General features: G+C 41.9%; 1 protein-coding gene across 5 annotated transcripts in view; it reads right to left on the bottom strand.

Annotated features, from left to right (window-relative positions):
• SNX8 (sorting nexin 8) overlaps positions 1 to 13,277 on the bottom strand; it is a 370,575-nt gene that overhangs the window by 22,518 nt on the left and 334,780 nt on the right. For all 5 annotated transcript variants that reach the window (XM_085629225.1, XM_085629228.1, XM_085629224.1 and 2 more), the window contains exons 8-9: positions 11,801 to 11,869; positions 602 to 751 (exon numbers count right to left, since the gene is read on the bottom strand). In XM_085629225.1, coding sequence (XP_085485351.1) covers positions 602 to 751; positions 11,801 to 11,869 — 219 coding nt within the window. The remainder of the gene's footprint in view (positions 1 to 601; positions 752 to 11,800; positions 11,870 to 13,277) is intronic.

The raw sequence follows: 13,277 nt of genomic DNA, 5'->3' as shown, positions 1-13,277 counted from the left end.
GATCTATTTTCCCATTTAATTGTAAGCAGTCAATAACTTTATTAACAGATAGTCAATTGACTGCATAATGGAAACTGTAGTTGACAGTTCTGGACAGTGTGGTACATGTGTTAGGAAGTAGCAATGCAAAACAATGTTAACTATCAAACCATTTTGGCAGGATATTGGGTTCTATTCATTGTTTGGCGTCTAACTGTAATTGCCAACTTCCAGGATGTACTGAACAAAGTCTTTTTAAGCCATACTGCCAGGAGATTTGAGCATGCTTCAACCTCATTTTCTGATCCTGTCACACTAGTACTGGTATTTAAATGGTGCATAAACTAGATGGGAAGCAACTGACAAATGCACAAGAGGGTGGGAAATGCCTGGAATTGATAATGCCAGACAAAAGGTTAGGATACAGAAGGTGTAGGCGTGGGTGGCCTATCTGCTGGGGTCGGTATTAATGTTGGATAGGCTAATCATTTAAGTAGATTTTGTATGTATGTCAATGTATGTTGCTTTTATATAGTAGAAATCTAGCTAGCCCTTTCACTTTGCAAGCCCACAGAAGCATGATAGATCGGCTCTCAACATTTCCAAGGGTGCATACACTTACCGCTACAATTCGCGACTCCAACTGTTCCACAGATTCTGGCTCCTTATTCTGTACAGTGGCACTAATCATTTGTTTCTTCATGATGCTGTATGTGTGCAATGCCTTCTGATGCTTGTGCAGAACACCCTTTTCATGCCTCTCGCATAGGTCCTTTGATCAGCAGTAAGTGAAATCAAGACAGAAAGGGAGTCTTAATGCACAAAGATTTGATTAAAGGTTCATCCACATGGCAAATAACACATAGCATACACCATAAAACAGCAACAACATTGCAGTTTTCAGCTACATAAACCCCTTGCTGAAAAGATTTAAAAAAAATAAATAATTAAAAACTGAGAGAAACCCTAAAAAATAGCAAAATCATACAACTACATGAAGGCAATATTTCCAGTATTTCATTGTGCAGTGCAAATGTATACAACATTTATCATACACCTCTTTTAAAAGAGACACAAATTAAATTGTTTCCATAGGTGGCAGCCTCACGCAAATCAAAAACTGAACTAACATCCTAGGCAGCCATGGACCTACACAATCCCAGCATGCAGTACAGTGAAAGGCATTAATTTCATATAGCGAGACCAAATACTTCCCCTTTCTAATGCCTCCTTCTAGGGGGAGGGTGGATTGTTTATTAAGTTAATGAAAATAACTAAGATAAAGATAAATAATGTTCCCTTCCCTACCATAGGATCTTCCTTAATATTCATTACCTGTGGAAAGAAGAGCAGGCACATCGCTCCCTAAAGGAGATGTTAGTGGAAGAAGCAAGAGAAAACCTTGCTCTATGGCCAGAGCACCTGAGATATATGAATTTTAAGAAGGCTGAGGTGTTTTAGTGGCAGACCTGTAGCAGAGATTGTGAAGGAGACAGTACCTTTACTATTCAAACTGCAATTCTAACCTCTTGACTAAGGGCCTGATTCAGATTTTGGGGGTACTACCGCCGTCCTGTCACGGCGGCAGTCCCAAGTACTCGGTCAAGCTGATGGTGGTCCGCCAGCTGTATTTAGATGTTGCTGCAATAGACAGGAGACTGCCGCAGCGGTGGTCTTCTTTGCTGGGTAACAGTACTCCATCGCCGTCATGCCAGCAGGATTCCGCGAAGCAGATTTAGATGTTCCCGTTGTGAGGCCATGGTGGTGTGGAGACAGGCAAGTACTAATTATCAGCTCAATACACATATCTTGTGAATCCGTCAATATGTACATGTAGGTAATGTGTACTGCATATATTTTTATATATAGCATTGCACACCAACAACATACACACACTATTTAATGTACACCCATTCCCAACACAAAAGCCTACCTCAGATCCCGGCAATAGAGTAGCTGAGCATCGTGGTCAAGTAGCAGCACAGAATAGACTTGGACAATGGCTTTCAAAACAGAATCGGTGGTGGGACCCAGAAAAAAGGTGGCTTTTCATCTCTTTTTCTTCCATTCTCCCAACTCCAGTTTAGAGGTTTCCCCGCCAAGGATGCCTCCACGGAAAGGCACATTGTATTCAGGATGGAGGCAATCTTGGTGGGACTACCTCCGACAGCAGCTTCCGCCTCTGACGCCGTCAACATGGGAGAAAGATTCTGGCAGGGCGGCAGTCTTCCCACCAGTGAACAGCCAACATCTAAATCGAGCAGTCAAACTGCCAAGGTAGCGGGCGGGAAAACTGCCGAAAAAGCGACGGCGGGACCAGTCATGCCAAGATCTAAATCAGGCCCCGATTCATTACAACAGACAAATAACCTTTTTCGGACAATTTAGGGACTAATAACTTTTGAGTATTACAATGTTGCTTTGTCTCGATAACAAGTCATGTTAACCCTTCAATGGCACATGGAAAAGTAGTATAAGCTTTATAACATCTCTTCGGATTGAATGGTTCTACCCCCACTTAAATCATAGCCCGTATTATTTCTCCACTGCAAGAGAACTGGGAAAATGTTCTATCAAAAAGAAAAAACGCCCTGGAACAAGCTGTAAGGAATAACTTATGACGAAACAAGAATGTAAGCAGAATGGGGCAAAAAGGAAGTTCATAGGCAACCATGAATCCATTTTCCAATGAATAACTAGTTGCATTTTTTGTTTAGAGTTTAGTCTCAATACAATTTTTGGATTGCTGATCAAAAAGTCTGGAAAAAGAGAATTATGCCAGAACTTACACTTCCCAGAGCTACTGGACATTGATGAGCACAGCACAAACTCACTGGAATTCGACGTCTGAAAACTATATTTCACTCTTCATTTAACCGTAGCCCCACACCTAGCATTCTCTTCAATCTCAGCATCAGAGAGTTCTGCACATTAATTAACCCACTTTTCAAACTACCACTAGCCAAGTAGTTACTAATTAAACTACATATTTATTGTAGTTGATTTTTCATCATTACACAATTCAATAACACATGGAATTGCCTTCATACAAATCAACTTATTAAAACAAAATATGACTTAAAAGTAGCATTGAAAATATCATGTTGCAGTAGCTTTCATTCAGAATTTATAAAATCTAATCCACTCAGGATGCAGTCAATAATCTAAAGCGACTACCTATTCTTTGTAAGCAGAGCTCTAAGGACATAAGAGGATGTTGTAAATATGCTAATGAGTCGGCTCCTCAGCACAAGTAATTAGGTAGATGGTCTAGTGCATGTGTTAACTGCACTAGACATATATGGTTTTAAGGCAGACACATGGATGTGAAACAAGTCATATTTGCATGAAATTAGTTCATGTTTGTGAACCATGTTAATAGAGGGATCATTCATGCACAATTGTTACTAGCTGAAGTGGCTTTCTGTGATAGCAGTAAATGTTATAATAGTATGTTTTTTTAGTCGCTATCGCACTCTTAAATAGGTTTTTTTTTCCTACGATTTTCTTATAGTCAACTCGCCATGCCATATAATGCTTTTATGCTGCAGAATTTTTACCAGGCTTTAACTGCTGAAGGATCATTTGAACACAGTGGTTTGGTGCAAGGGCAAGTAGAGCACAAGAGGAGTTAAAGACGGATGTATCACCATGGTGGGGATCCACTATCATAGCTGAAATACCTCTGTCGGCTACCGTATTTTGAAATTTACATAGGGATGGTGATGAAGTACAGCCTGGATGGGGCTTGGCACTGAAAAGCTTCAAAGAACATGCTGTTATTCCTGAGTGTGTGCAAGCAGCTGCAGTGCTTCAGTGCAGGGGCTGTGTAAGTGTGGGGGATTGGCTCAAATACTGCACTGGGCTATCACAGCAGAGCAACAGAGTGTAAGCTGTCATGAAGGACTTCTCTGTTCCTATTCCTAATGCAGACTCCTATGTGAGCAAGCTAAATGCTCTCACTAACAATGCTTGGCACTGCAAGCACCCGATATTTATCAAATGGGTAGGCCTAAAATGTTTAAGACAGCCAAGTTCCCCATTTTAGTGAGTTAATCCAAAATGTTCATGATACTTCAATAAAGCAATAACTGAAGAGTGAAGGCCTCAACATTTTTTAATGTATTATTTATGTATGGATTAGATAGAATATGTTCACAATGAATGGTGCAAATGCAATTATATGTCTAACTTAAAAATGGTTTGCTCTCAAAGCTTCAGCTGTATTAAAATATAGACAGAAACAATCCTGCAGGGTTTTTGAAACACTTCATTGTTGAATACAGAGAATATCAAAGATAGCTGTATGATCTGTTGCCCAAAATGCTAGGGTTCATAACAGCAGAGCAGGTTTTGGAACCTGCCGTGTGACTGGGAAATAAAAGTAAAAATGGCTCCTGAAAAACCTAGTAAGAAGATTACTTTGCCACGTGGATGCAGGAAACTGGGCTGCTTTGCTGATACTCTCTCTTATAGTTTATTAAAATCAAATAGGTTAATAAGCTATGTTCACATCATTACATGGGTAAACCAAATTTCATGGACCGCACGGACATAGTATAAAATGTAATTCGTGGCAGAAAAATAATCCAAGGGGAATATCCGCTTGAAAATAAATTTTACACTTTTATACAGCTTTCCTAGATCCAACTGCTGAGACCACAATTGAGAAGAGGCCATCACTGAATCCAGACTGAACGGTGTATTTTTCGCTACAGCATGATGCATAAGTGAATGAGGAGATGAAAACAATCAATGTGGAATACATGTATCACGCAATGGGGTTCTAGCTGCAGAATAGCGGGAAAGGGTTCTTGGCTGTTATAAGGCGCCTCCAACCCTCAAATCTTCCCTGACAATCCATGAAATTAGTAGAAGAAGCTTGAAATCATTGGGGTATATTAGCTCTTTAATGGTTTTAAGTACTAATTTTCCTTTTGAAAAAACTTGTTTGAAGCAAATGTAAGCTTTGATTAGTACAACTCAAAACATAACAAATACATTTTGGCTTTTGCTCCATATGAAAAGAAAGCCCCTCTCTATTTCCAGGGAATTGCCTATTTACATCTCTTTAAATATTCAGAAACGAACACTGTTTAAACATGAGGTGAATCTGGGCCGACCCCCAGAGTTGCACACCTCATACAGACCGATCTCTTTACTCAATGTAGAGGTCAAAATCCTGGGTAAAATCATTGCTAACCGCATTGTCCGTATATTACCACACTGGTCCATCACGTTCAAGCGGGCTTTATGCCCAATCGTGCCACTCGACACAATATTCGTCGTGCACACAACGCGATTGCCTCGGTTGACTGGCTGAATGAACCATCTGCACTCCTTGCCGATATGGATAAGGCTTTTGATTCCCTTAGTTGGACCTATCTGTTCGCACTCCTGGACCGCCTGAACATTAACCCTTGACTTCTTAAATACATTTGCGTCCTATACACAGATATCACTGCCTCGGTACGGATCGCTGACTCAATCTTGCGGCCGTTCCACACCAGGAGAGGCACTAGGCACGGATGCCCTCTTTCCCCCTATCTGTTTGCACATGCCATGGAACCACTCGCAGCATGGGTGCGAATCGACGCCCAGATATATGGCTTTGAGTAGTCACGCGAGGTATCCGATCGTATACCGCTATACGCCGACGATGTGTTATTCTTTAATATCTTGGGGTGTTCTTGTAGTCGTCTCAACCTGGATCCTGGACTAAAAATCTGGCCCCTCTGCTGCCTCAGATTAAACAACAGGTGAGCTCCTGATCGCATTGGCCCCTGACGCTATTTGGCTGGTCGGCCATCGTTAACTAGGTTTTGTTACCCTATCTACTCTACTAACTTCAAAACCATCCCTATCCAATACCACATTCATGGTTTCGGCAATTAAATCCGGTTCTCAGTCACTACCTCAAGGGGGGAGGGGGGGGGGGGGGGAACTCCGTGCGGGTCACCCTACAAACGTGCTTTCAGTCCACGTACTGTGGGGGTCTTGCGACCCCAGATATTCGGGTGTACCATGCAGCGTCCCATCTCCTCATCTTAAACGTTTGGTGGTATGGCGATTGAAGCGACCCTGCCTATGCGCTCAAGCGTTTGTTAATTGAATCTAAATCACTACACATGATTCTACATTCTAACATGACACTCATCTAGCTTCCGCCTGCAACCCGGACCGTCTTCGTGATCTGGCGCCAGGCTCTGTGCAGGATCGGGTGGTGGGGCAGACTTACTAAGAAGACCCCCCTTTGGCGTAATGGCCTCCTACCGCAACTGCTCGAACTTCCCGGGTTTGCAGGCTGGGACGCTATTGGAATCTCAACGATTGGGGATATTCTTCAAGGTCGGACCCTTAAGTCCTTCCAACAACTGCAATCTGACTTCCAAATGCCCCAATCCCAATTTTACAAATATCTTCATTTTCGCCACGCATTTTCTCATTACCTTACGCAACAAGACACCATCCCAGATTTCAACCCCATTGAGGCCAACGTGTTTCTTGGTGAGATGGGTGCACACAAAATCACAGCGCTATACCACACTTTGGTCACTAATAGTCATACAAAACCAGGGAGGCCTGGCAGGAAGACCTGGGTCCACTTGATAAGGACGACTGGACAGAGGCTCTTGAATCCCCACGCAATGCGGCCATTGCAGCGTGCCTACGACTTATACAATTCAAATAACTCCACAGGGTTTATTTTACTCGTTACAGACTTTGCCGCGCTGGGATGATTGTGTCTCCCCTGTGACTGCGCTGCGGATTGGCGGGAGGTACCTTCCTCCACACGATATGGGACTGTACCGCCCTGTTGCAGTTTTGGCGTGGAGTGCTGGCCTGCCTCTCCGAGGTCTTGGGGTGAGATGATCCAATGTCTCCGCGCCTAACTATGCTTCACATTACCAGAGGTAATTGATACAAAAGACACCTGCTATTTCTGGGGCTTACCTTAGCTAAGCGCGACACTGCCATGGCCTGGAAGGCGACTTCCCCGCCCTCAGTTGGGACATGGAAGCGAGGCCTTGATTTCTCCATGGGGCTGGAAATTCCAATCTTTAAGGCACGGGGGTGCCCCCCAAAACACCCAAAAATATGGAAGCGATGGGCCAACTATCGAGGTCTATATCTTAAACCTATCCCCCCGGCGCTCTGTACCGATGATCTGCCTTGACGATCCAGAGTTGGGTATGTGCATTGTGATCCATTGTACATATACTGGTTTATCGCACTTGGAGTCATTATCCTATATTGCTTACATGTACGCTAGACACTGCTGTTCTTTGTTTATGATGTTTATTTTCATTTGATACAGTCCTATGTATCCGCATTCTTTCAATTAACCTATTGTAAAATGTTGACATCTTTACCAGTGTCATATCATGTATATGATGTATTGCCCTGGACTTTCCGGGGCTCATTGTGTCCGTCAACAATAAAAATTTGTTGTGGAAAAAAAAACATGAGGTGAACCATGTAGATTGTGGTCTACACAGAGTTTCTGGAAGAAGAACAAGTTACCTGCAAATTCCTCTCTTCTTGAATCACTCCAGGCACCAGGCCGGATCCCAAACAATAGAAGGAGCTCTCCTCCACTGCTCAACTATGTCTTGATGCCGGCACAATACTGGGCATGACATCACTGAAGTCATATAAGAGCCATGCCTGCACACCAACATGAGTTCTGTGTCTGTTTTTTCAATATCCAAATGTCCAAAGATGGAGTGATAAGGTCAAGTAAACTGACAATCAATGAAGTGCACCAACACTAAAATGGGACAATAAATGGGACCCAATTAGGTGACTTAAACCATTCATTAAAATAGGGAGGTGGGTTGAATTGGTGTAGAATCTGAAGGTAGATAGAGTATCCAAAAGAAAGATCATTACCGATGGTAAGTAACTTCTTATTCGTCTGCAGAATATTTCTACCTGCACTTCTTGAATCCATACCAGAGCTGAATGTCCAAGGTGGCGGGTCTGACAAAACGGTCAAACCAAGAAGGCCTGCAAAACAGATCTGAAAAAGTGGCCATCTATGTGGACTGCAAAGTCAAGGCAGTAATGCCTGGTGAAAATGTGACCCAAAACCCATGTTAAAACCCAACATATGTCCAGAATAGTAACACCACTGGACATTGCCGAAGATGAAGCCTTTGTCCTCGTGGAACAGGCCCAAATGCCTTGGAAGAGCATAGCAGATCTTAAAGCAAAACACAATCCAGCTAGAATGGCCCTGCTCTGTTAGTCACCAGCAAATCCAATGAACAACTGGTCATCAATCTGTATTTCTTAAGTCCTGTCCACGTAGAAGCTCATAGCCCTGCAAGGATACAAATTGCGGAGCCTTGATGAGAGGAGTAGGCTGATGAAAGGCAGGTAGGGTGACAGACTAGCCCACATGGAACGGGTCATCACTTTTGGAAAAAAAGATTAAAGCTATTGTTGGCCATGATCATTCCTGGATTCGCCGTATCCCCTGCACTAGCCCAGGAACTGATTTATCTACTGTACAAGCTACGAGGACAGACTATGCTGAAAAGGCGCTCATCTGCAGAACCTGCAAAACTTGCAGTATTCCCTGTAAACTGGCAGACAAGAGAGGTCAGCCCCTGCTTGAAACATCAAGTAGACCGTCTTTCTAATCAGACAGGCAAATAGTGGCATGCCCATCAAATCAAGAAAACAATACCTGCTGTCCTGTGGGGGCTCATTGGCGTTTTTTGAATACCATTAAAAAAGGTGCTAAAATGGGTTGTGCAATGTCACTGAGAAACAATTTTACAAGGATATTCGTCCTAAAAATCCCTAAACAACAAATCCACAATATTACCTTAGTCACATTATGGCAAAGCTCCTTCACAGGCTGACGACCTTCGGAAGGTGTGTAATAATGTGCATAACTCTTGTAGGTATTGTTATCTTTAAGTAGACCTTAATTGTCATCCAAGTCTAAAAATAAGAATAAGCTGTAAAGACCGTGCCTTATGCAGTAATGATATGTAAGGAAGTAAGGACATTCATTGGATTGCTAATTACCCAAGCTATTTTTCGGATCTGGAATTCCTGCAAAACTGATCTGCCACCCTTAATACTTGCCCTTATGCTAAGAGATGGCTTCAGTGAGAGATATCAATCAAATAGGGGCTTAGAGCATAAAAGTCATTTTGTCCTGGTAGAGGTTTGATGAGTCTCTAAGGGAACCGACTCGACAAATAGTCTCCTCCTATTACATATGAAATATTAGGAAATAAGGCTGGGCCCCCATTCCAAAACTTTAGTGTCAGGAAGAGAGGAAGGGGCTCATTAAGTCACCAACATTTGAGTATTCAAATTGGTTTGAACAAATCTATGCAAGAAGAAAACGCAATATTTTTCTTTCCCCCTTCTACTCCCTAGGCAATGGCATAGCGGCCGTGTAAAGAGCTTTCAAGTTTCCCTAAGACATGTACCATTCATTCCAGACTTCTTTTACTTGCATTCTGGGTTCCATAGTTCTAATTTGATAAGGTAATACATGAGAAACATGAGGAAGTAACTTGATCTGGATTACCTACTCATGCACTGACATGAGTAAACTTGTGAGCCATGCCCCCCTGACACTGTAAAAAAACACATGAGACCTGCCCCTCACTGCCTATCCTGGCCCATAGCTTAGAGACTCAGAGGAGGCAGGGAGGCTCTGCATACAAGCTTTAATGCTAGTCGATCAGGGTGTGGGACTCTTCACCTCTCCTATACTCTGACTCACCTGCCCTTGTAAACAAAGCCAGCCTCGAAACATATCAAAGAAGGCTGTGTTTCTTGCACTTCCAGGCTTTTTTTTAGTTGCACAGGCACACCATGTTTCAGAAGAAACAGCGCCCCATCCTGGAGATGCAACAAAGATTCAACAGGGTATACTCCACTCCTATAAAAACATTGCATCAGATGCTATTAAATCTCAAGGTCACTGATGGCCATATTTGCAGGTAGTCCATGTTCTGAAAAATGTCTTGTTTGAACTGTGTGGGTTTGCATCATGAGACAACTGTCGTCATCTGGTGCCTGCATGTGCCTTCGAATATCTTGACCGCCTGCTGTCTTTGAATTTAAACATGCCCTGGTTTCCAGTTCTGACTCACTGGACTTCACCAAGTATTACAAAAAGAATACTGTAAAACTTTGAAGCAACAGGCGTACACTAGCATATGTAACATTTAGCATAGAGAGCTGTGGATGTGCAGACTTTAGCTGCCTATTTTCCCAAGAATTTGAGAACGCTTACCCCTGAACTTGCAATGCTTACCTCCCATTGTAAAATATCAGCCTTGAGACAGCAAGACACATTTTGCTATTGTTAATATAGTTCTTGTGAAGTGCCTGCAAGGGGCCAGAATCCAAGTTGCTCAGTTGTGCAGCAAATTACTAGGTCTTTTGTATTTATGCCTCTGGAAGTGCCATCCTGTCGAGATACAGCTTGATAGTGACCCCAAAGTGTCTCCTTCTGGTAACATCTTAATTTGTGTGTTTGATCTCCTGACAGCCTTTGTAGAGACAGGGAACACAAGCAGTGTAAAAGGGGAGAAGACCGCCCTAGGCAACATTGTCTTGTGTTATTCTTTGGTTTTGAACTATTTACTTCACCTTTGGCACAAGTCCCTTTTATTATATTGTATGGTAAAGTTGTGTACAGGTCATACACCCTCTGTTGTTCATTCACTTTCTGATATCCCGTAATTGAAGCCTGATTTTACACCATGAATCCTTCAAAACTCTGTGTATATGGCAAATGTCTGTCACTTTCTCATCTTATGAGGCAGCCATTGGTCTTGCCTGTGCAAAGCTCTTAAGAGAAGGAAACCCCTTGGATTTACAGGAAATGTTCTTGAATTAAAGAGCCTCCACCTGACTTCTTGAATCTCCTTTTGGGGACCTCTGGAAATGCCATGCAATTCAATCTCTGGTCAGGCACTGATTTCACACTAAGGGACTCACAAAATGGTGGAAAAGCCGCTCCGAAACCTGTTTGAGCTATCAAATAGGGGATCAGAAGGACACAGGTAGGAGTATAGCTATTCTACGACCCCCTACACCTAACAGTGGGAAAACCAGACAACTATGAAGGGCAATGGCAGTTAGGCCCAGGAATGGTTATAAATTTTTTTCCTTCAGCTGGCTCATATCCTTGGTGAAAAAACAGCATGTTAGATAACAAAATATGCCAAAGCAAGAAATCAGTGTAGTAATCTATATATTCACAACCAAGTCTCACTCTGATAGCAACCCTGCAGAAAACTCTGGTCTCCGCTAGCAGAGAAAATTAGGTAAAAACAAGTTCAACTCCAGCACCTAACTATCATAACATCATATAATAGTCTAAACAGTAAAAATATAAAGAATGGCACACAAAAATGTATGTGAGAAAAGAGATGAAAGCACAGAGCTCGGTGTTCTAGTTTACAATCTGATACAGAGTTCCTGCTTAAAGAGATGTAAAAATAAAAAACATATGATCTTACTGTCACTGCACTTCATGCGGGGATTGTGAGTGTCCAAGCCTGCTTGAGGTGGAAAGAAATGTTACCTTTATAGAGACATTGTTTGTTTTGCTTTATTTAGAGAGATTTGTTTCTTTCTGTTTGGAGAGTGTAAAGGGAATTGGCACCCATTCAGACATATGTAGCATTTAGAAAGTTTAAGAAAGCAGTCCACTTTAGGAAAGCAAACATACTTATAGAAAAAGGGTGTAATTTGAACAAAGGCAATACTACATTTACTACCACTGACACAACAGTGTTATAAGCTGCTGTTTGCTTTTTTGAGGGATAAAACTCACTTTATATGACTGCAGAAGGTCCAGGAAAAGATTTAATTTGTCCACCACATCATTCTCTTCCTGTTTACCCTAGAAAATAAGTGGCAGGTCAAGTACATAATGTAGAACCTCAGTGCGACCAAATCATATCCTACACCCCTTTTCAGACAGTTAAATAAACCTACCCTTCCACTGTAGATGTTGAAGTAGTCCATATACATTTTGCTGCATTAGAAATCTAATCTTAAAATCGTTAAAATAATATGAAAAAAAATTTAACTATGAAAATGAAATGCAAAACTAGAAAAATGAAATATACAGAGGATATAGGATAAAAAGACAACAGCCTACAGGTAAAGCTTGAAGGGGAGCTCTATTACCACAAAGAGTTATTTTTCTTTCTTACATTGTGGAATAGAAGGGGAGCTAAACCCACTTAGGATTCAGTGGAAGGAATGGTTTCTTACCTGTAACTTTTCTCTCACAGGGGTATTTCCATGATAGTCATAAGCAATGAATAATGCGGGGACCCCGGAGCAGATATATATATCTTCTTAAGTGTAGATTTTTGCCTTTCATCAGGAAGGGCTGCAAAGACACTTAGGAAAATGAGACTGATTATGCAGCCTATTTACCTAGGCTACACTGGCCAAGTTCTTCATCTTGAAGAGAAAAAAGGGGGCAGAATTAGCAAATTTTAGATAATTTTAGTGTCAGTATAAATATCTCTCACAAACCCTTTTTTATGATAGAGATGAAAGGAGCAGGACAGAGTAGCCTCATAGGCTGTCATATGTTTAAAAAAAGAACACTGTGCCTTTAAGGAGCCAGGCACCACCCTTATCCCATCATGCATAGCAGGGGGCAGTTACTTCAGTTCTTTTTGGAGGTTTCTGATAATATATATGTAATAAAGCAATTACCCTGTCTAATCCGCCAGGAAGGAAGGGAGGGTCGCTTATGACTATCATGGAAATACCCCTGCGAGAGAAAAGAAGTTACAGGTAGGAAACCATTCCTTCTCTCACAGGTGATTTCCATGTATAGTCATAAGTGTTAAACAGAATAGCAAGCCTATCCCCTAATAACACTGCAAACCAGACAGAGGATAATGTAAAGAACCTAAGAAAAGAGATTTCTGAGTGAAGCCTGCCCTACTTGAGCGTCTGCTCTAGCGTCAGAATCTAGGCAGTAACGCTTTGTAAATGTGTGTACTGGCCTCCAGGTAGCTGCTTTACAGATCTATTTATTGTGCAATAAAGCCATAGTGGCTGCCTTCCTTCTAGTGGAATGAGCCTTAGGTTTGGCTGAGAGACTTTTGTTAGCTTTCTGATAGCATAATAGAATGCATCGAATAATCTCGAAATGGGTTGTTTAGAAGTAGCTAGCCCTGGACGGACTGGAACATAGTTGACAAATAATTGTTGTGACTGGCAAATGTTCTTAGTTTTAACTAGATAAAACTTAAGAACTCTCTTTACATCCAGGCAATGAAGGG

Source organism: Triturus cristatus, chromosome 10 (genome assembly GCF_964204655.1).
Source record: "Triturus cristatus chromosome 10, aTriCri1.1, whole genome shotgun sequence".
In the NCBI taxonomy this organism is placed as follows: Eukaryota; Metazoa; Chordata; class Amphibia; order Caudata; family Salamandridae; genus Triturus; species Triturus cristatus.
Note: the sequence above shows the minus strand (reverse complement) of the source record. Positions and strands in the feature narration are given on the sequence as shown.